Raw genomic sequence first — 23,579 nt, 5'->3', positions numbered from 1 at the left:
CTGAGGTTCTCAGCAGCCCTGCCAGACACACAGCAATCCCAGCTTCTCAAACTTGTTGCAGAGCTCCCGTGCAGAATCCGATGTGAGGCTTAACAAACACAAACAAAACCAAACCGTGCCCGAGTCTTGCTTCTTGGGCTCCTGGTCAGTTTGCTGTGGGTTTGTGTGGGGTGTCTCTCACCCACGAACTCCCGGCCTGCACCTGCCCCAGGTCATTCAGGTGCAACCAGCCTGGGCAGCCCTACTATTAGCACTGGTGGATGCCCTGGAGTTCAGCCACCGAGTCCCAAATTCCTTGGTCCTCATGATTTTGTGGCTCGTGGGGAGAGGGGGCTCCACGGTTCTGGTTGACCTTGAGCTCACATGCCACACACAGCTGGCTGTGCTCCCTGGATCCCAGTGGAGCAGGGCCAACTCAGTGTCAAGTGATGGCCTGGCCGTGTGGGGCTGTAAACCAGGGCCCTGGGCCTGTCCTGTAAAGGTGAGATCCTACATCAGGTTTGTAAAATGCTTCTGCACGGAAATAACAAGTATGTCTTTCTAACTATGAGAGCATGTGGAAGAGCATTGTCTCTCAGTGGAGTTGATTATAACAAGATTGGTTAAAAGTCCTAGTAGGTTAAATGTTACACATAAGGTTGATAAGCAAATTCAGTTCTCTAGAACAAACATAAAATGAATCAGCAGATTTCTTACCACAAGGAAATGTCATGGTTATGGTTATAAAATCAGCTGCTATGGTTCAGGTAGGAGGCTGGGGATGTAGATGAGTCTTGGGTTTAGGATGACAAGGCAGTGAGCACCCTGGGTGGGTGAGGGCCCACCACCCTGACTCCTGCTGAGCCTTGGGGTGAAGGCAAATACCCCCAGCCTTCCTGCTTATTTTCAGGACAGAATGCTGAGGGCTGGCTAAGGGCTTTTTGTTCTCAGAGTTTCTTCTCTTTAAAACTGTTTCTCCCATGAAAACTTGTGGCTTCTGATCCAATTCAATTTTTGTTAAAGCCAAATCAAAAATACTCAGGCCTTTAATAAATGTTTCCATCATTCACTATTGCCAGGTCACGGGGCCTGGTGAGGTGGGTGTGGGACTGTCCTCAGTGGTGCCAGCCAGCTGACCAGGCCTCCCAGCCTGAATGCGTCCCTATCACCTGTCATTCTCCTGGGTTTCTTTGTGTGTCCTCATGTTAGCCTTTAGCACGACTATTTCAACAAATTATTCTGCTAACCATTCTAGTCGTGGTCAGAAGCCCTTCCTATTGGGGGAGGCATGCCATACGAAGAACAGCTAAGGCCGCACCTTTGGGGAGCGGGTACAGTCAGGATGTGTGGCCACCTGGACAGCCAGAAGGTTTCTAGGCATTTCAAAGGCAGACCATTTCTAAGGTTGCACTTGCTAAATTATTTTATGGCAGATCAGCCTAATTTGGTGGGTACTATAAATGTGAAACGTGTGTAAGTGTAGAATTCAACCTTTGGCAGCATTTTTTTGCCTTGTAACTACCTAGAACATTCCTCTGACATTCTCCTTGGGAATTCTTCTACAACCTGATGTCCTGCCTCATCCTGCAGTGACTCATCACTGATATGAAGCACCCTGGCTCAGTTTGCCTCAGTTTACTGCACTCTGCACCTGCTTCTCCCGAATTCCACGGTTTACCCATTTATCCAGATTGTATACCTTCACTAGGTGGACAAAATACCACTTCCCAAAGTTCATTAGTTACATCTCCATGTTAGCAGACCCATGTTACTCTTTTCCCAGAACAATCAGCTGCTTCTGGAAGGCAGAAGGAAGACAAAGGGAGCGTCTGAATTCACCCTGGGTGTTTGCAGGCTGACAGTGTGCTTGCTGAGGACACTCCCAAAGTCAGGCGGTAGGGGACACTCAGCCCTTGCTTCAGTCGTGGTCGCCACGTGGTAGATGCTTGGCAGGTCATGAAAGCTCCCAGCCAGTGCTCTGCTCCAGGCACACAGTGCCTGCCACACCTCAACCCCAATTTGTCTGGCCAAGCCCTTGGCCTCATCTTAACCCTGCTTCCACTCCAGCCACTGGTCCTCCTGTCTGATCTTTGGTTACCACAGGCATGGAGGGCCGAGCCCCATCCCCCTGCATGGCTGCCACCCTGGAGGCCCCACAGCTAACCTGGTACCCCTACATGGGCTGTTGGGACACAGCAGAGCCTGGCTCCATTTAATCAGCTTTCCTGGGCTGACATAGGGTGTTGGCAGGTTGCCCCAGGCTGTGGGGATCTGTGGCTCTTCCAGCTTCTGGTGCTACTGGTTGGCATTCTGTCACTATGGACATACCCCCCAAGGGGAAGCTCTGGGTCATATTCAGCAGCCCCTGCCCTGCGGCTACAGGAGGGGAATTTCTTTGGGGCAGATATGGCTCATTTGTGCAGCTTGAGCCAGGAATTGAATCCCGGAGCCCACCCTTCCTCTCCCAGCTTTGTCCAGTGTGGTTAGGAGCAGACAGCCAGCGTCGTCATCCCCTCTGCTTTGACAGGGATGTGCTGAGAGCCTAGCCTCATGCCCAGTGGTGATATTTTGCCCTCTCTACTGCACATCCCACCGTGGACCCGAATGCTGTCAGTACAGAAAGAGCCACTAGAGTGTATAGTTCCAGTCAGCTGGGATAACCCACTGGAAAGCTGTTCCTTGGGATTCTGGTCGCAGCCTTTCTCAGTATAGTGGCCAGGCTGGTGCTTCCAAACATAGGCCCAGGATCTGCTTGTGCACTGCCTCCATATCCTTCAGTGTGACAGGCAGAGGCCCTTGGTCTGAAGCCCCATCTGCCCACCCTATCACCATGCCCCCTGCTCACAGCAACCCCACGTGCAGCTGCTGCCAGCCCGCCTCCCTGTGTCCCCAAGAGCCTGAGGTCCCTGGGAATGGGGATTGCCTGCTTTCTTCACTGTCTGAGCCCAGCACAGGGCCTGGCATATACCAGGGGCTAGCAGACATTTTTGAAGGAAATAATGTTACCTTATCAAATGTACGAGGTTTTCATAAGCACCCCTTAAATTATTCCACCCCCACCCCCACCCACAGGACATTTTGGAAATAACCCGTGAAGAACTATCAAAGGTTGTCAGCAGGAAAACATGGGCTGCTCTGCATCGGGGTGGCCACACTGACAGGTATGTCACTAAGCCCCACTGGGACCCTGCTCTTCTGGATGACACGGGGTCTTGTATAGACACCCACTGGCCTGCGGTGAGCGAAAAAGAGCACCCCTGGGGTGCAGGAGTGTATGAAGCACACACAGAACACTTCCTGTGATGGAAAAAGAATGGCATTTTGAAGCTGTGATCATGTTCAGTGAGGCAATGTGTCCACCACCACCCGGAGTGCTGGCAGCCTTACCTGATGGTGCTGTGTAAGATTTTGTCACCATCACAGCTGTGACATCTGGAAACATTGAACCTTACCAGGTTAGGGTAACAGATACCAGGGCAACTAGCTGTCTTGTTCGTGTAAAACCCAGAGACTTGAAAACAGTAGTATTAGGTGACCTGCAGGGTATTATGCTAAATGGAGTAAGCCAGTCACAAAAGGACAGGTACTGTAGGATCCAGCCACATGAGGTCCCTAGAGGAGTCATTCACAGGGACAGAGAATGGAGTGGTGGGTGTGGGGGTCAGGCCATGGGCAGTAGGTGTTGGATGGCCCAGGGGTTTTTCTGCCCAGGGGGACAGTATCGTGGACCCCCAGCTTCACCTGCCCTAGTGAGGGGTGCAGGACAGGCTGGTGTTGCCAGGGACAAGGTTCCTAGAGCAAGTGCATGGCTCCTGAGTTCTCAGGCTTGGTGGTCTAGGCATGACCCCCTCGTGAGGCCCACTGCAGCCCATCAACTAGCTGAGGCATCAATGGACAGCTGTAAGTGGGGCCTGTGACGTGGGGCATGAAGGGGGTCCTCTAAGTGATCCTCACTTTTGCTGGCGGTGGTCAGGCCCATCACATCCCATTCCTGGCCACTTCGACCTTTTGCAGGCCAGGCTCAGCAAGCAGGTCCCATGTACAGGAGCAGCTGCCTGGCCTCCCACTGGTCCGGGGGGATTCCCAGAAGGCCTGGCCCTGCCACAGGGAGCACCCAGCCCAGGCTGTGGTCCCTGAACGTCAGAACACGTGAGGACAGGGACCTGCCCTTGGGTGAGCCATCTGGAGTGATCCCTGGATTGGGCACAGGTTTTAGTAATGGCTTCAAATATGCTCTACTCTTCAGTGGGACTTTGTCCCAGAGCTCTGGCAGGGCCTTGCTGGCTCTGTTACTACCTGCGCCGCAGCCCTGTGTCACTGGAGTCAGGCATGGCCCCTCCAGTAAATGCGGGATGTACATAGTAGTCAGGTGGGCCACCAGAGTGAATGCAGCCCTGCAGTTTTCCTTCCCTTTTTACCTTTTCCTTCATATTCAGAAGCCCCCAGGAGCCTGCAGTTACAACCTTGAGCTTACGGAGCTGGAGCTGCGGTGGCCCCAGCTCCAAGTGCCGACAGATGTGCGCAGCTGGGAAAGCCAGCGGTGCAGTCTGCAATCTGCTCCAGGTTGGTGTCTGACCTACGGGTGAGCTTTCATGGGAAAGTGGCTGGCCGGTGCAGGTGGCCCCTGGGGTTTGTTGATATGAAGCATATGTTGAATTTCTGGTCCTTTGGACGCTGCTCAGGAGCTTGTAGCATAACTTAACTTTGTCTCCCCAATAAGAGAAAATATATGCCACATTTTGATGTCTGCCAGAACATCATCACTCAGCTGCCCACTTCAGTTTACAACTGACCCTATGAAATAGCTCATTTTCTATTATCCCAGCCAGGGAGCAGCATGAACTTGAGATAATAATCATTGCCCAAATTCCTGATAAATCATGCTTGTAATTCCAGCTGGTGCCACGGGGCACATCTTGGCTGGTGTGCCATTCCCATTAGAGCCCATACCTTATGGTTCCTTTATTTTTCAAGTATGAATTATCTCTAAAGTCTGCCCCACACTTGGGGCAATTTATAGGAACCCATCTGAGTAAGGGAGGCCCCCTGCCACCCCAAGGCTCTGGCCTTCTAATCCTGGAGAAGCACCAATGTGGGTGCCAGGCTAGGCCATGTCACGACCCCTCACTGCCCTTGCTTCTGTAAATTCCAGTGCACCTGTCCTGCGGCAGGCCCCTGTAGCCTGGAAGCAGAGATGCCCTCCTGTGCCACTGGACCTCTGCGCTCCGCGGAGGACATGATCCCAGAGCTGTTTCCTGGGACTGACGTCGCATCAGCCACTGTCATGCTGGAGACCCCTGTCAGGAGGGCCATATCTGCCCAGACCAGCATGCCACCTTCTCATTCTCTTGCTGTGCCCAGAAGGTAGGATGAGGGTGGCATGGAGACCCATGTTCCCTCTAGACCCAGACTCATGAGCCACACCCAGTGAGGTGGGGACTTTAATGTCATCCTTGTTCACCTGAGGGCTGCTGCAACTGTGGCTAGAACTGTCGAGTCACAGTACATTGGGCCACACAGATTCCCGTTAGAGCCCATACCATATGGTTCCTTTATTTTTCAAGTCAAGTCTTATCTGCAGTCTGAAGTCGTATCCAACTGCATATATCTCTAATCGGGCGTGGCAGCATACGTGGCCAGGAGGGACATTCAGGGGGCATGGACATTGGCTATCCCTATGCTCAATACACTTCCACATCCACGACGTTCTCTGCTTGGAGGCTTTCCTTTCCTGTGGTTTATTCTGCTAGCTTCCTGTGCCAGCACCGTAGGCATCAGTCAGAGCAGCTTTTGGCACATGTGTGTGATGGAAAAGTCTTGTATCCTAGGAAGCTGAGTATGGAGGTGTCCGGACAGCTCCGTCTCCCCAGCTCACTCCACTTATTCACGGGACAAATTGAAGCACATAGACAGGATGGTACCATCCCCACACTGAGCACCCTCCTGGGAGCATCCGAGGCAGTGACTTTCAAGGACACACCTGTCACGTGCATTTCTTCAGTGAGGAGGGAAAGTGTTTACCTGTTGCTGTGACTAATAGGCTAGAGCTGCAGCTCTCAGTTAGCCGACGTCAGTCTCCTGAGGGCTTGCTGGCCACCCAGGGCTGCTGACTCTGGGCCTGCAGTGAAGTCATAGAGCTTGCATTTCTCACAAGTGCCCAGTGATACTGGTGCTGCTGGCCCAGGGATCCCACTCTGAGAACCAGCTTAAGTGAGCCCTGCCTTCAGGTGCTTTCAGGCTTCTTTCAGGCCTCCTGTCCCTCCTGGTAGCACCTCCCTGGGCTTGTCAGGATGCTGTGACATCTGAAGTTGCCTGCCTTTCTCCCCACAGTGCCGACAGCTTCCCCCACGAGCACCCAGCATTCCTACCTGGTCCCGCTCAACTCCGTGCCCTCCCCCGGTGTCGCCTGGGAGCCCTGGAGCTGGGCCCTGCTGATGCAGCATGTCCTGCCACTCACAGCCAACCAGAAACCGTCACTCAGGTGCCCCCAAGGCTGGGTGTCCGTGTTCATGTGGCAGCCCGAGCGTCTCTGTGCCTGGTGACAGACTTTGGGGACCATTCTGGGGTTCAAATGAGCATCCGCAATGTGTCTGGGGATGTGGCAGTTACCGCCTCCCACCGGTACAGCAGAGGTAGGCAGGGTCCAGGGTCAGTGTGGAACGCGGGGAGACACTGTGTCCTAGGACTTGCGTAGAGGGGGACGACCCTCCAGCTCGCTTGCCGCTTCTTTGTCCTATGATACATGGGCTCAGGGGCTGGCCTGTGCCTGTCCTTCATACCCTTTATCTCAGAGGATCCTGTCAGCTCGGGGGTAACTGGCCGTTTAGAGGAGAAAATGCAGGCTGGGGAGGCCAGGGTTTGTCTGCTTTCTCCGTGAGGGGAAATTCTGCACAACTGTGTAACTTGCTTAGCATGTCCTTCAGGTAAACACACACACACACCATTGCACACTAAATCTTTTGTGCTAAAATTTTGAACACTTTTCATTTAGACCAAAGGGAGAAAAAAAATCTTTATACAGGCATCTTGGCATTGGAGCCATTCTGCTTGGACAACTGCTAAGGCCCAGATGATGGGGGCCTAAGTGTGAATTCTGACATCCTGCTTACCAAGAGGATTTCACATGTTTCTTTCTTTTCATTTTTTAAAAATTGTTTCGACTGTGGTACATTCCCAAGGTTCAAACCCACAGGTTGTAGAAAGATGTCTGGTCACAGGTCCCTCCCCATGACAGTGCTGTTTCCTATTGGTCTAAGTCAGTGTGCTCTCTGCACCTTGCACGCAGACAGAATGATGCTGCTCAGTCCAGCTCCCTGCTCACCTGCATACATGCCCGTATCTCAGGGATGTTTCCATGTCTGCACAGAAAGAGCTCCTCTGTTCTTTCATGTAGTTGCAGAATATTCCATTGATTGGATGCCCCAAACCCACTTAATCTTCAAATTGGTTGTCATTGGGAAATGGAAAAGTTGCTAATATTGGCTATTAATTTTGTGCCCTCCTTTCTTATTGAATTCTCACACTGTTCACAGTTATCGTGAACTTGATTCTTTAGTATTTTCCTGTTATGTAAACATGTTATTTACAAATAATGATATATCCACCCCACACGTCCAGCCTGACACCTGTAGCTTCTTCTCTTATTTGACGACATTGGCTGGTTCCCCAGAACAAGGCTGCACAGGAGAGATGATGGTGAGCATCTTTGTCTTGAGATGCTTCCACCTTCCCATTAAGCTTGATGCTGGATTTGGCATGGGTATAATTTATCATGTTCAGGAAGTTTTCATCTTTCCTCCTTTATTGAGGACTTTTTTAAAATCAAAATTGTCGAATTTGTTAAATCCTTTTCAACAGCTGTGGAGCTGATTTTATGATGTTTTTTCTGGCTCTCTAGATCTACAGATAAAACCAATACCTTAATAGTGAATCATCCTAGAGTTCCTAGGACAGAAAAATCCACTTGATTTTGATGTATCTTTAAGTGTGCTGCTGAGAGCAGTTTTCTGACATCTTACATATGATTCTTCCATTGGAAACCTATGGGACTAGTCTGTAGTCACTGTTTTGTGTAAGACTTTTTGATTTGGGTTATCAGTGTTATGTGGAGGTGTTCTTTACTTTCCCTTTGTCCTGAAACAGTTTGGATAGCTTTGGAAATAGTTCTGTTTTAGAGAATTTGCTTATGATCCTCTGTGACCGGTATTTTTCTTACTGCCTCTATTTTATGGAAATTTGTGTTGAAATTGTCTATGTCTCTTGTAGTTATCTCTTATATTTCCTTGGAAAAGTATCCATTACCCCCAGTTTTCAAACTTATTTGCATGAAAGTGAGCAAAGTAGATTCTTAGAGTTCTTTAAATTTCATGAGTGTGGTTATTTCCTTCTGTCATTTCTTATTTTCTGTTTTATGCTTTCTTCTCTTTTGTTCTTGATTAGGTTGGGCAAATTGTCACTATCTTACCTAAAGAATCAGCTTTCAAATTTCACTTTTATCCTTAAAGTGTTTTATTTCTGCTTTTATCTTTACTTCCCTCTTCCTGCTTTTATAAAGTGTTCATGTTTTCCACCTTTAGTTGAATGCTGAAATTATTTGTTATTATTTAAATTGAAAATTTTCCACATGTCATATGGCCTTTTTTATGTTACAGTTGCATTATTCCTCATAGTTTTATCCAATCGCAATAAGCAAATACTTTAGTCATTGTTTTGACTTTAAGTTCTGAGGTTGTCTTTGTAGTTCCAAATGTGGTCAGTGTTAGAAATGAAAATCTGTGACAGCCAGCAGGCTCTAGGAGGGTCACAGCCATGTGTGCCTCCACAGCAAGGGTGCTGGAGCTTGGCACCTGCCTGGGGAACCTTGTGCTCCCTGTGTCCCAGGAGCCACTGATTCCATGAGTTGTGAAATCCTTTTATCTTCCTGTGAACAATGTTCTTCTGATAAATGATCTTAATCCATTAGGAGCAGCTCCTGAATTTCCCATTTTAACTCGTATAAGAATCTTTCATATACTAAGTAATCTCCCTCCCTTCTTTCATCTTCCCCTCTACCTGACCCTCCCTCTGTCTCTCTTCTGTCCCTCCATCTAACCATCTGTCTCTCCCTCTGTCTCTCCTCTGTCTGTCTCTGCCCCTCCCTTCCTCCCTCCTGATCCTTTTTCTTTCTGCATAGCATTAGTTGTAATAGAAAAAGTTGCTTTCTTCCTGGACTTGCTGTTTGCAGGTGGCGTGTGTGTGTGTGTGTGTGTGTGTGTGTGTGTGTGTGTGTGTGTTTAAGGCTGTATTAGACCATTGAGACTTTTCATGCACATAGTTCTGTGTGTGCTTTAGATGGCCTTTCTCTGCTCTGGCTAATGGAGCTAGGCATTTGGTGGTGTTCCTGCAGACTGCCCTCTACCTCCACAGAAGCAGAGCGCCCCTCACAGATGCAGTTTGTCTGGACGGCTCTTACACTGCCCCTGCTCCCCGCCTCTCACAGTCAGACCAAGTTCAGAGAGACTCCATCTCTGCTGGCTCAGCCATACCCCCACGATGCCTGCAGGGTACACCCCCACAGCATGAGAGGGCATGCGTGCCTGTGCATGCACTGCTTCATGATATCCACTACCTCGGAGTCCTGCTACTGACCTTGCTCTGGGCCTCTTCTCTCTTCTCCCTCCAGCAAGGAATCCATCTAGGTTCCTGTTCCTCCATGCTGGACATCTGCTGTCTGTTTTGGAATCCGAGCATGCTAGCCACTTCCTAGTTTAACAACACCAATTTTGAATGATCACCGTTTTCCTTTTTGCTTTGGGATTAACTCCTGGAAGATTCAGTGGGTACCTCACTCTGTCTCCACATTCAAATCAGAGCTTGCTTAATAAATTTTAAATATCTACAACTTTAATACATGTTAATTATTTTCTTCATTGCTTTAAAATAAAGAATTGCTGTTACATCTCTCAGTAGGGGTTTAGTCTGAAGTCAGTTTGTAAGTTGAGTATGTAGAAAACTTGATTGCGTATAGAGGGAGACACAGTCCCAGTGCCAGTTCACCGAGTCCCTAGAGTTCTCTCAACTACTTGTCCTGACTTGGAGTCATGATGAGCAATTTATTGCTTTACATGTAGCACGGCTCTTATCAAGTCATGATCCCTGTGAATGTGGTGAACTGCATATGTGTCTACTTCACTTCCTGCTTATCATCAAAATCCATGTGCAGAATTTGTTTGGACACAGCTGTGAGAAGCAGTGTTATAATAAAGCTGGAATAACTCTATAAACAATGTCTCAGCATTTAAGAGGTAGCTTCCAAGGTAGTTTATAATTTGGGAGGACGTGTCCATATTTCATACCTATCATTTTGGCATGTTTCCTATAGGACGCCCTTCCACCTGACCTTGGCTCATCACAGAACCCCCAGGCCTCCTGCCCACTGTCTCATCTGTTATTCCTCCTCAGACATAATGCTGTGCTCTCTGAAGTCATGCCCTCTTCTCTGCTTCTTACCATGCTGGCACTCACAACTTTCCCTAGATCCGGGTCTTTATTCCATCTAATTAGGTGCAGAAAGTGCGCTCTCAATCCCTAAGAGATAATTGCATACTCTATGCCTCAGATGAATTATTTAAACTCTTTGAGCTTCAGCTTTTGATTCTGTAAGAATGATTGGTCATTTGGTAAACATTTGTATTTTAAGTGCTTTGTGATGAGATTTGGGGACAAGGAAGGAAGACAGCACAGTGAATCCTGAGAGGCAGGTGCAGCCCCAGTTCACTGGTCAGGTGTCAGGTAAGCCACGCCTGCCGGAGTCATTAAATGAGGGTTACAGTAGGTGCAAGCTGGCCTGAATGGAGACGTGAGGAGGGACACCGAGCAGACAGAAAGGTGGAGCACGGGCACAGAATAGTGAGAGAGAGTGGGGCCTGGCTCCTTAGGGGCAAGTCACGGGTATGTATGAGGGAGCCAGGAGTGGGCAGGTGGGACCAGCTCAGCTAAGGACTTCATCCTGGGTTCCCTCAGAAATGACCAAATGCTTTAAAGTAGGGAATCAAATGTACAACTGGAAAGCACCATGTGGGGATTGGTATAAGGGATTGCTAGATTGCTAAAGACTCTTCCAGCTCAGTGGGATTGTACCAGTAATCTACTGCTGTATAACAAACCACCCAAGACTAGTGCCCTAAAGCACCATCATGTGTTTAGCCCGTGGTTCTGCTGGGTGTCCCTTGGGGTTAGGCTGGTCTCTGATGGGCACATTCATGGGTTTGCAGCCACCTGCCTGTCAGCTAGCTAGCTCTGCTCCTGGAGGTGGGCTGGCCATTGGCCAGGATGATGGGGGTGCCAGTCACATGTCTCGCAATTCAGGGACTAGCTGGGCCTATTCATGTGGAGCAATACAAGGTCTTAAGACAAGCAAGTAGGAACAATGTAAGCATGGTCAAGCCCATTGACTATGAGACTCATGCTGATTCAAGGTATGCTTGATGAGAATTGATGCAGTCATACCTTAGTTGTGTTGTAAGCATGTGAAAACAAGGTGAGGATGGGGCCATTTTTGTAATCTGCTGTGATAGTTTTTTGATATGTATCTCCTTGACTGTTTCAGTACTTTTTGCCTACTGTGGGATGATGGATATTTCTATCCTTGTGAATAGTTTCTGCTGCCCAGGGCTCACCACATAATTCTCAGGGCCCAGTGTACAGTGGCAATGCAGCACCTCTTGCTAACAAAGCATGAAGAATTTTAAGACATCAGAGCATTAACCCCACCCTGGGTCCTGTGCCACTGCACAGCTGTGTGCCTATGGAACAATCTTCCTGCAGATGAGCAGAGCCACCTCTGCTGTGTCCGTTCCCACGGTAGCCCCCCAACACACCCTTCCACATATGTAAACGATCCAGAGAATGGCATCCTTTCTTTTTCTAGAGGGAGTCTACATACTTAAAGCAGTTATTTATGATGAGTTTTCTGGAACTGAGAAAGAGCTTGGGCCTTACTATGTGAAAATCAACCATGAGGACGTATCTGTGTTCATGAATTCCAGCAGCATCCACAAGGATGAGCTTCTGGTCTTTGCTGGTTCCCACCCAGATCAGAAAGGTGAGACCTGCACCCGGAGTCTGAACCCGCCCCAGACCTCAGCTCTGAGTGCAGCATGACCTTGTTCTGTGTTAATCTCATTCCAGTTATGATAGTTCTAAATTCAGACTCATATGCACATACTGTGCTCTGAGGGGGGCATGAAGATGAGTCATATGAAGTCCTAGTCTGGAGCTTGCATTCCAGTAAAGGCATTAAGGATGGAAAGATGAGCTGGACAGAATAGCGCTTTAGGAAGGATGTGGCCAGGGCCTGGGGGTAGGATGTGTGGGTCACCACAGAGATAAGGAACATCAGAGGCAGGAGGTGGCTTTGATGAGGAGGTCAGCCACAAGGAAATGGGTTTGAGGAGAGCATTTGGGGGTGGCCACGAGACAGCAAGTCAGAGAGGGGTGAGAGGAGTGCTGGAGGTCACTGAGCCCTGCTGGTGCCTTACCATGTCAGCTCCTGTCCCTGCCTATGAGGGGGCTTCGCATTAGCTCAATCCCACAAGGGAGGCCCCAAAGCTCAGGGGCCAGAGGGTGGGAATGGAGAAGTCCACAAAATATCAGCAGTGTAGAGAAGAAAGAGGCCCGCCACATTTAACATTACAGCAGGTGAGTATGGGCACCAGAGGAGGCCACCCCAAGAGCATTCACAGACAGGGGACATCCCAGGACAGGGAAAAGGCAGGGGCTAGTGGGGCACGTCCACACAGCACATTCACAGTACCAATGTGTTCTACACGGTCAGCCTTGTGGAAACTCCATCTGAGAAATGGCAAAAGAGGTCTGGGAGCTTTTTTAAGCTGTCCCCTATTGGCTCTATGACAGGAACAGAATTAGAAAGTCTGGTACAGATTGGTAATTGGGCCCACCTTGTGCAAGCCGTAAACCGTGCTTCACTCGCACTGACTATCAGACTGGTCAGAATGGAGTTTGAAGCATTGTTAGTTAGCTGACAGCCCCTTTATCTGTGGGATATTTATTTTTCAGAAATTCTAAAGTGTCAATGAAGAACAAAATATCCATTTTACCTTGTCATTGTCATAAATGGTCATTACTCTTTATAGAGAGAAAACTACACAGAAGAGCAATACTTCTTAGAAAACCCACCTGCTTTGTAAATATCCTTTTATGATAAATGAGTTCTAAATCTTTTTAGACATCCCAGTGCTCTTCTGGAACATGGTGAGATGTCTGGATTCCATCCTCCTGATACATGCATACATGTATACACATGTGTGTTCACACACACACACATGTGACATTTCACATTACATTTCAGAGAGCTTAAAAGCCTGGACCCTGTTTAAAACTACTTTGACGTAAAAATCTGCTCAGTGTACACATTGAAGAAATCCTTAAATATAAGGGCATCTACCAATGCAGTTAACATATTTCAAAGGATATTAATGCATTTGCTGGTTAGCATGAAAGACATTCTTGGGAGAGAGAAACACTTAAAGAAAGTTTTAATGAGAAATTCTAGTGATTAAATTAATGTTTCCTAGGCTTGTCTGATTTCAAAGCACATGCTTCAAAATTTGAATTTATTGAAATTTAAGGAGGGAAAGTAAAAAAAAAAGGGAAATTGGCCATATTTTATGTGAGCCAAGTTAAGTAATTTGAAGAACTTTTCACCCGTGACTTCTTTTTGTTTTCATTTTAGGCACTGTTGTTCAGCATCGTTTTCCACCCACTTCCTCATATAACGTGTCCTTTGCTTCTCTGACCCATGAGGTCAACAGCCAAGCTTGGCCACACGTGCCTGTTTCATATCAGATGCAACGTACGTTTTTACTCTAATTCTAGACAAATCTCACAGTTAGTGATTCTCAAAAATTGCAGACAGCACAGGATTCTGAGATGAGCTCAGCTGAGATTTCTATTTGCCCTTGAGCTCCCTGTGTGTTCACCTGAAGTTCATTCTAGGGCTTTCCTAACACCAGACTCAAGGTGCCAAGGTGCAGAGTCATCTGCCGGTCCCCACACCACACCCTCGGGCAGAGCTCCGCAGAGCTGCCCTCGGCCCTCTGTGCCCTTGGCTGCAACACCTGCCAGGCCCCGGGTGCACATCCCATGCCCAGCACTGTGGCCCTGAGTGGGCTCAGTGGCGCAGCCTGACAGTGGGAGGCTGGGGGCCTTTCTCCCTCCCTGTAGCACCCACCTGCTTTCCTCTGGCAGCCATCTCTGTATACACCAATGGAACTGTGTTTGCCACGGACACCAACATCTCTTTTGAAGCCATTACCAAGGAGAGGATGCCCCTGGAGTTTGAGTGGCATTTTGGGGACAAGCCACCCATGAGGACAACGTCGAGCAGTGTCAGGAGGAGGCTCAGCCGCCCAGGGTGGTACGTGAGGGTGTGGCAAGATGGGCTGTACCAGGCGGTCGGTCTTGTGCTGCCCCAGAGGGATGCCAAGTGCCCATGTGCGCCCAGTGCCACAGCACTTCTGGAGCTGAACCAAGCACAAAATTTATAGGAAGGGGCTTCCTGCCTTCCTCTGCTGAGCTAGGTGGGGGTGGGAAGTGAAGCCAGTCCCCAACCTGGGCCCAGGCACCTGGCCCACCTGCAGCCTAAGCAGTTCTAGGGAACGTGGTTGTGCTCACCCCAAGATGGCCACTGGGGGGGCCACAACCATTCCTGCCTCTCAAGTCATGTGCACGTAATCTTACCTAGGTGGCGTCTGGCCATCTGTCCTGTATCCCCCTCCCCCCAGGTACCATGTGAGGGTGGAGGCCTCCAGTGGTGCAGGCTGGGTGGCCTCGGAGCCCCGGCGCATCAGGGTGCAGAGGAGAGTCGTGGCCAATCGGCTCGTGTCCGCTGCCTCGGCCCTGGTGAACACCAGTGTGGCCTTTGAATGCAGAATCAACTTTGGCACCGATGTTGTTTACCTGTGGCACTTTGGAGATGGTACCATTGCCCTGGGGAGCAGCTCCTCCAGCCACATCTACAGGAGGTAAGCTGCTCGGTGGACCCAGGCCAGCCAGCCCTCAGGGTCTGGGCCAGGGTTCCCACACAGCTTGGCAGATATTAAAGGGAGACAGTAAGAACCAGCTTGTTCTCAAGCTCTCTGTTTGGGGGTGGGGATAGGCAACAGATCATTTCAATTCAAGGGTCAAGTGCTACCAGGGAGGCACAAGACGGCATGGGACACTTCTGTATAATTGGACATTAAATCTGGATTAAGTATTTGCAACAGGGGACAGTGGGAGCCTGGGAGGGGCCAGGCAGCCTGGTCAGGACACGGAGAGGCATAGTTACATCCACAGGCTGTGGGGGCGTGGGGAGGAGGGCAGTGACGGTGGGGGAGCTCGGGAGGGATTCTCAGTGGGGCCTCAGTGTCACCCTGAAGGGTGAGGGCCATATGCCTTAATTCAGCACCCCCGTAGCCCCCACTGTGGCCTGAAGCACTGTGCAGGCCCAAGGAGGAGCCTGCCTGCCCGGGGGAGCCACAGGCGCAGGTGGAGCATTGCAGTGTCAGGAGGGTGACGAAGCGCAGGCCAGCCTGGGCCGGAGCTCCAGCCAAGTCCGTGGGCAAGTCCCACCAGTGGGCACCCAGTTGCCACAGTACAGAGCCTTGGACTAGCATGGAGCCTCTTGCCCTGGCATATGAAATATTAAAGTGCAGAAGCATCCAGAAATGTGGCCCGTGTGGGCCGGCAGAGCCAGGAGATCACAGGCCCCCTTGGGTACAGGAACTCCAGCAGACCCACCCCATGGCCATGCCACGCTTCAGGGCATGCCTGACTGGTCCCAGCACTGGCTGTCAGTTTACAGCTTCTCCATTGGAAATAGGTTTCACTTAAGGAAGGGATTGTGAGACAGCCCTGGGCAGGCTGGGCACTGGGTCTGGAACTGGAATGTGCTTTGGAATCCTTCCTTGCCCTGGGAACTTTGCCACCACCATCCTCTCCTGAGTTCTCTGGGCTTTCCACCCACCTGGACCATGAGACTTTGTCATAGGGCCTGCATTTGTATGGATACTTCGTGATGGCAAGCGCTCTGGTCCCCAGATGCTGGGATTGTGGTCTTCTGGCGGCCACTGTTCTGTTTCAGATTCAGAGGTCTTGAATGGTTGTGCATTCCCCATCATCTCCCTAGTAAACCAGGACCTGCTTAGTCACAATCTGTCTGGTGTTCTCTCTCCCATCTGGCATCTCCCCATAGCTGGACCCTCTGCCCCTCCCTGGGCTGGCCTTGTCTCCAGGCTATGGGGCCTACCCTGTGCCTTCTGGGTTTGCAGGAAAATCTGTCCATGGGGCAGGGACAGAACAGGAAGGTCATGTCCTAAGAGAACCTGTCATGCAACCTAGGACCCTGAGGACCACCCCTGTGGGGCACAGAGGGGCCAGGCCATGGCTGCCAGGAGGGTTCCCCAAGAGGGGTGCAGTGTGTCCTCTCCTAGGTGGTTGTTTCTGGTACAGCAGGTGACACCTGTCTGGGAGCTGGGTGCCTATCCTAGGCCGGGTGGGAAGCTGGTCTATTAGCTTGCCAGCCACTGGCCTCTGTGGAGATGAAACTCATGACTCAAGTCTCCTGTTTCATCTGTGGGCTGTCCAACCACCGGCTCCTCTAGTTACACAGCTGTGGGATGGTTACAAAGGAAAAAGCAGGCTGATGTGTGGCAGATTCACCCCTCCATGGTGTATGTTCTCCCTGCAGGGCAGGGGGCTCACCATGGCCCCACTGTGTGCATTTCACCCTGCAGGGCAGGCAGTTCACTGTGGCCCCATTATGTGCATTTACCTTCGAGGGCAGGGGTTCACTGCGTGCATCTTGCTTTCCAGGGAAGGGGAGTTCACTGTGGAGGTCCTCGCCTTCAATAATGTCAGCGCCGCCTCCCTGAGAAAACAACTTTTCGTTGTGCATGAGCCCTGCCAGCCACCCCCGGTGAAGAACATGGGGCCCGGGAAGGTGCAGGTAGGGCCGGCGGCAGCCATTCAGCACTCCTTCCTGTGCCTCTCCTTGTGGGAACCAGCTTTGGGGAATGAAGGGGACTTTGTGCAGTTGATCCTTCTGCGTCTGACACCTAGGAGCCTCTGTGCGGGCCTCTGGGGGTCCTGGAGCTGAACAGAGGCCCCATACCCAAGCCTGAGACAGGGGAAGCCTTGTCTGGCCTTGAATTGGGCCTTTATTCACCTCTGTTACTCTGGTGTTCTGCTCAGCCTGCTTTGAGAGGCTTCCTTTAAATTGGTGTGCAAAGAACTGAAGCATTTTGGGAGAAAGGAACATTTGAATTTATGAGATACCAACAGCCAAAGATTGGTTATTTCCTGAGCACGTCTTGTAGGTTAGAAAATGTAGGACTGCTTTCTATGTCTTTTATTCCTCTAAGGCCTCTGAGGAATTTAGGGCAAATTATTCTTCTCAGGGCAAAAGTGCTCCAATGACACTGGGAATTAAAGCCAGCAACTCAGCTGCATTTGCCAAATGCTTTCTATGCCTTCTGCCCTGGTGCTCAGTTGCTGGGCCCTTTGAGTCTGGGGTCAGGCACCTCCCATCCCAGATGTAGTGGAAGAAATCAGGGAGCGCATGGACAAGTCCCCAGGGCAAGGCCCTGGTGGTCCCAGGCAGTGGGCTCCCTGGTAGTGTGCTGTTTCCTTACAGACAAGACCCACACCCACCACGAGGCCACCGCCTGCCTGCGCAATCTCACAGTTCTGTGCCCTGGAGTAGCAGGTTCTCTGGGTGGGAGGTGGACACAAAGTCAAGCCAAAGCTAACAGTGGAGACTGGAAGCAGCTCGGCCCTGGGGAGAGTGGTCTGGGCTTAAACCCTGACTCTGCACTTGGCTGGAGACATGAAACATGGCCTTCTCCCAAGTTAAAAAGGGTTGCGTTGAATGACCCATCTTCAAACTCTTTATCAGCTATAAGGCAGGGTTATTTTCTCTAAATGTAGTTGAGAATCTTCATTTATAAAACAAACAAAACAACAGTGATGATTCCATTTCTTTCTTTATACTTTCTTTTACACATTTTCTAAATATATAAAGAAAAAGAGGGAATCATCTGAAATGGAGTCAGCGGGAGCTAGCCACTGTGTCTTGAGCACTTCTGCCCTGAAAAGGAAAATGTGCTCTAAATCAGAGGCCTCGAGGGAATGAAGAAAATAAAATGCAACTCTGCTTCTCCTAACCTATAGTAGGTGCTCAGGAACACTCGTTTCCTGTATTTTTCTGAGGCTTCTAACAGATGGTGTGTATGTGCGTGCATGTGTGTTCATGTGTGTGTTTGCACACATGCATGTGTGTTTATCACAACTGGGTCACTGGGTTACAGTGCCCACTTTCTCTTAAATAGTCATGTGTTTACACAAATTTACTGTGAGGGTACCCTCGAACCACATAAAAAAATTCTGTCACTTTAGTATCCTTATTTTCAAACATCTGTTGTGTCCAGTTTTCAATCACTACAACTTAACTGGCAACTACTGCCTGTACACACATCTTTTTGCACGTCTGTGGGATTTCCATAGGAATAATTCCTGCAAATTACTAAACCACAGGACATTGACCTTTATGGGACATATATGAGCCTTGCCAGATGTCCTCCTTGTCGCCAGTCACACATCAGCACCTTAGAACCATCTCTCAACTCCTCAACCCCTGGCCATTTCATTATTTTATATCTTGGTTATTATTAATGGTTAAAAACTGGCATCTGGGTTTTAAAATTAGCTGTAACTCAAAAACTTGAGCAATTTTGTGGCAAATGCCAGAATGATGTCACATTTGAAGGAGAAACAGTAAGAAATAATTAAAAAGTGATTAAATGATGACTAAAGTCAAAGAATGCTGAAGGTAAAATTCCATTTTTTACAAACACCAGTTTTTCTTAAATCCCATTTCCCAACTCCTTCTGACACTTTTTCCTTTCCAACTTTCTGGGAGCTCTTCATTAAAAAACTTTCCAGCGGGAACCTGGCACTGGTCATCTGCCCAGGGGTGGGGTTGCCCAGCCAGGCAGGGTCTGCACCCATGTCCTTTGCTTCCTTCTGTCCTGTGCTGCGTGACTGACACCAGGCTCCAGGTGCTCAGGGTCTGGCAGGTGGAGGGGACTTGGCAGAGGCAGGGTGGCTGGCGCGGGCCAGGCTTGTAGACTCGCAGGTACTATTTCCCCCTGTATCATTGTCCCTCTGACTTACTAATGTTACCAAGGATGTGTTTGTATACTTATGAAGTACAGTTGAAAATTTTTGTTACGGAAAAATCTCCAACATAACTGAAAGGAGAGACCACAGTGTGATAAGCCCATCACCTATGTTGAGCAATCATTACAATTTTGGCATATTTGTTTTCTCTGTTTCTCTTTTCGATGAAATACTCTAGTCCTTCCTAGACATCATGACGTTTAACCCTAAATACTTCAGTACAGCCCTCTAAAAACTAAGAAGGGCATTTTCTTAAATAAACACTATGCTATTATCAAAACAACTAACAGTGGTTTCTTAATATAATCTCATCCTAGTTTATAATCAGGTTTCTCTAATTGTCTCCAAAATATCCTATGCAGTTGTTTATTTGGGATGCACAGAAGTTCTCTTGTTTTAAGAAAAAAGATAGGAAAAGGAAAAAAATGGAAAACCTTTTCCTCAGCCAGTCTACAAGGTTTCCAAAAATGTAGTTTGTTCAGTCAAGGGAGAAGGAATGTGTAAATATTTCTCTTAATTCCCAACATCCAGAGTAAGAAGTGGGGGCACCAGCTACCTGCACTGGTAGCAGATGAGTTGTATGTGTTTTGTGGGGGGACAGGAAGCCCCTCTGTCTTAGCATGATGTCTATTTTTTCAGTGGTGTCACCCGATTGTAGACATTATCTTTAAATGCTTAGGTGGTTTGTTGGGGCCAGCTGGATTCTCTCTGAGCCGGATCTGGTAGCCTTCTGCAACATCCCTCTAAATCCCGGAAGGCTTCCTCCCTCCTGGCAGCTACCTGCTTCAGCTCTGGAAGTGATACACCTTCCATGGAGCCCTGGGCCTTCTAATGGAAATCAGCCCTGGGGTGCTCACTGCTCCAGGGGTGTCATTGTGTCAAGCTATTTAGTATGTGTTGATAGGGAATGCACCTTCAAAATAAATTAAGGCATGATTTCATCTGATGTGTCTGATTCAAAAACATTACTGATGTATGTAGTTCACCTGCTTTTTGAAAATTTTATATTTGAATTCTCTCATCTGAAAATCTCAATTCCTGTAACATTAACCTCATTGTTTATTAGCATTTTTCTAAATAAATAGGTGAAATACTTTCAAAGTCATAACACCAATATTACCACCAGAAATAAAACTTCTTGGTAAGTGAGCTTTCAGATTTATTTGTAGTTCTTTTTGTCCTTAGAATATATCCTCAAAATATTATATATTAAAGTCATCTTGAAATATATTTTTCTTGTATGTTACTTGCTTAAAATATAGTTACAGTCCTTTCTTTCAGCTTGTTTCCAGTTACAGAGAATGGAAGGCTTTTTTTTTTCTCTTTTTGACTGACTTTAATTTCTGAGTATATAAAACATTTACATGATTTCAGTCAAAGCATACAGTAAGGTATCAGTTTGTATTTTATTTTATGGCTCACCTATTCATGTCTTTGCTCCTTTTTTTATTGCAGACTGAACATTTCCTATTGATTTTAAATGATATTAACTTTGTCGTATATTGTACAAATGTTTTTTTCTCTGTTGATTGCTTTGTAAAATTATTTATATTTTTTGATATTCAGAAGTTTTAAATTTTACATAATCGAATCTATGAAACCTTTTCCTTTGATGATTTCCCATTTTATGCTTTAAAGGATTTTTTTTCCCCATTCTGAATATATGTTTAAATATTATTCTTTCTTCTCATTAGTTTTATATTTTGACTTTCACTTTTGTTGTAAAATAGATGGCATATTTGTTTTGGGGCTTTAAATTCCATATCTAAGAATCCCAACCTGTGATTAGACAAATATTTGGAGTTCTACCTTAGAGTTGTTAATAATTTACTCTGCATTAGGTGTGATGTACATTTTGAGACTTCTTGTTTTGCTTTTTAAAAATACTTGTTAATTTCTTTTAATTTTTCTTCTGAGGTATATACAATAAAATGCACAAATCTTAATGTGCAACTCAATACATTTTGACATTGTATATACACTCGTGTAACCATCACACAGATCAAAATATCAAACACTCTCACTAGTTTTTTTCCCCTTCATTTTTTTCACCCATTCCTCTACTCCTGTCTGTTCTCTATGTTTATGAGCCTATTTCTGCTAGTTTGTTCATTTGCTTTATTTTTTTAGATTCTCCATTTAAGTGCACATAAGTGCAATCCTGTGGTATTTATCTTTGTCTGACTTAGCTCACTTAGAATAAAATCCTCTAGGTCCATCCATGTTATTGTAAATGGCAGGAATCTATTTTTTTATGGCTAAGTAATATTCCACTGTATACATGGACCACATCTCCTTCATCCATTCATCTATCCACAGACATTTAGGTTGTTCCCATATTTTGGCTGTTGTCAATAAGGATGCAGTAAACACAGGAGTATATGTATCTTTTCAGATAGGTGATTTTGTTTTCCTTGGGTAAATTCCTAGAAGTGGAATTGTGGGACTGTATGGTATTTTTGTGTTTACGTTTTTGAGAAACCTCCATCCTTTTTTCCATAGTGGCTGCACCAATTTACATTCTCACTAGCAATGTAGGAGGGTTCCCTTTTCTCCATATCCTCACCAACACTTATTTCTTGTCTTGTAGATAGTGGCCATTCTGCCTGGTGTGAGGTCATATCTCATTGTGGTTTTAATTTGCATTTCCCTGATGATTAACAATGTTGGACATCTTTTCACAGGTCTGTTGTCCATCTGCATCTCTTGTTTGGAAAAAATGTCTTCATTCAGATCTTCTGTCCAGTTTTCAGTTGGATTATTGTTATTATTATTATTTTTTGGTGTTGAGTTATATGAGTTCTTTATATATTGTAGATATTAGCCCTTTTCTGTATATATCATTTGCAAACATGTTTTCACATACAGTAGTAGGTCGGCTGTTCATTTTGTTGGTGGTTTCCCTTGCTATGCAAAAGGTTTTTAGTTTGATGAAGTCCCATTTCCTTATTTTTGCTTTTGTTTTCCTTGCCTGGGGAGATAGTTGCAGAAAAAATTGCTAATGTTGATGTTCAAAAGCCTATGTTTTCTTCTAGAAAGTTCAGTAACACATAGGTCTTTAATCCATTTTGAGTTAACTTTTGTGTACAATTTAAGAATGAGATCCAGCTTCATTCTTTTTCATGTAGCTGACCAGTTTTCCTAGTACCTTTTATTGAAAAGACCATCTCTTCCTCATTGTATATTCTTGCCTCCTTTGTCATATATTAATTGACCATCTATGTGTGGGTTTGTTTCTGGGCTTTCTAGTATGTTGATCTATATATCTGTTATTATTCCAGAACCATACTATTTGATTACTCTAGCTTTGTAGTATAGTCTAAAACCAGGGTGCATATTACCCCCAGCTTTGTTCTTCTTTCTCAAGCTCATGTGGACCATCCAGGGTTTTTTGTGATTCTACACAGATTTTAGGATTATTTGCTCAGTTCAGTGAAAAATGCCTGTGATATTTGGTGAGGATTACATTGAATCTGTATGCACAGGATAGCCATTTTAACAGTGTTCTTCCTATCCATGAGCATGGGACAGTTTTTCATTTATTTTTGTCTTCTGCAATGAGAATATCTTTTCCTTTACACAGGTGTGGCAGTCCCAGCCTGTGAGACTGAGAGTGACGTTTGAATCTGCCATTCTCTGTGACATTTCCCAAGGCCTTTCCTATACCTGGAGATTCATGAACTCGGCAGGGTCTCCAGTGCCTCTACCTCCTGCTGTCGCCACCCACAGGCAGACCATCACTGTGCCTAACTACTTCCTGGAGCCTGGAAACTACACCGCACTTGCCAAGGTGGGCTGGCTGGCTTACCATACCACTTACTTTCGACCAATCTTTGAGCAAGAGCTCAGCTCCTGCAACTCCAAACCCATTCTACCCAAGAAAAGTGGGGTTGTCACCAACAGGTATGGATAGAATTTCAAGAAAAATGTTTAATTCCTTTGAGAGAATAAGTTTTATGCTCAAACGCTGGCAAAGTAATCAATTAAAAATTCCTTCCTATTAATTTAATAAAACCTTTCCAAGCACAAAGGTTGGAGGCTGAGACCAGTGACAAGAGCTCCAGGTGCGAGGCTCTGGTTTTTTTCAAATTGCAGCAAACTTTTAAAAGAACACTTTTGAATACTGTGTTCATAAAATGTTCCACTGTTCCTGAGTTTAAAAATATTTGCCTTAAATTTCATTTATATTTTTTCAAGGCCATAACGTGTTTGGGGGTTAAAAGATAGCTTAAAGAAAGTAAGTTAAATGAAATCCAAGACCATGGAGATGTTTACTGGGGACAGAGAAGGTTTGAGAGCTGGAATATGTACACGTGTGGAAAGTGGTCCCTAAGGTGTTTTTACATTCACAGGCCTCAGACACCCTAGTATTGTGTGTTGAC

The 23,579-nt window shown here is 47.1% G+C and overlaps 1 protein-coding gene across 1 annotated transcript in view; it reads left to right on the top strand.

Annotated features, from left to right (window-relative positions):
• PKD1L1 (polycystin 1 like 1, transient receptor potential channel interacting) overlaps window positions 1-23,579 on the top strand; it is a 131,764-nt gene that overhangs the window by 10,804 nt on the left and 97,381 nt on the right. The window contains exons 5-15 of the mRNA XM_073240006.1: window positions 3,052-3,140; window positions 4,416-4,542; window positions 5,132-5,343; window positions 6,310-6,669; window positions 7,649-7,674; window positions 11,888-12,061; window positions 13,712-13,831; window positions 14,227-14,395; window positions 14,763-15,002; window positions 16,834-16,966; window positions 22,781-22,987. Coding sequence (XP_073096107.1) covers window positions 3,052-3,140; window positions 4,416-4,542; window positions 5,132-5,343; window positions 6,310-6,669; window positions 7,649-7,674; window positions 11,888-12,061; window positions 13,712-13,831; window positions 14,227-14,395; window positions 14,763-15,002; window positions 16,834-16,966; window positions 22,781-22,987 — 1,857 coding nt within the window. The remainder of the gene's footprint in view (window positions 1-3,051; window positions 3,141-4,415; window positions 4,543-5,131; window positions 5,344-6,309; window positions 6,670-7,648; window positions 7,675-11,887; window positions 12,062-13,711; window positions 13,832-14,226; window positions 14,396-14,762; window positions 15,003-16,833; window positions 16,967-22,780; window positions 22,988-23,579) is intronic.

Source organism: Manis javanica, chromosome 6, assembly GCF_040802235.1.
Source record: "Manis javanica isolate MJ-LG chromosome 6, MJ_LKY, whole genome shotgun sequence".
In the NCBI taxonomy this organism is placed as follows: domain Eukaryota; kingdom Metazoa; phylum Chordata; class Mammalia; order Pholidota; family Manidae; genus Manis; species Manis javanica.
This window is presented reverse-complemented; position numbering and strand designations above follow the sequence as displayed.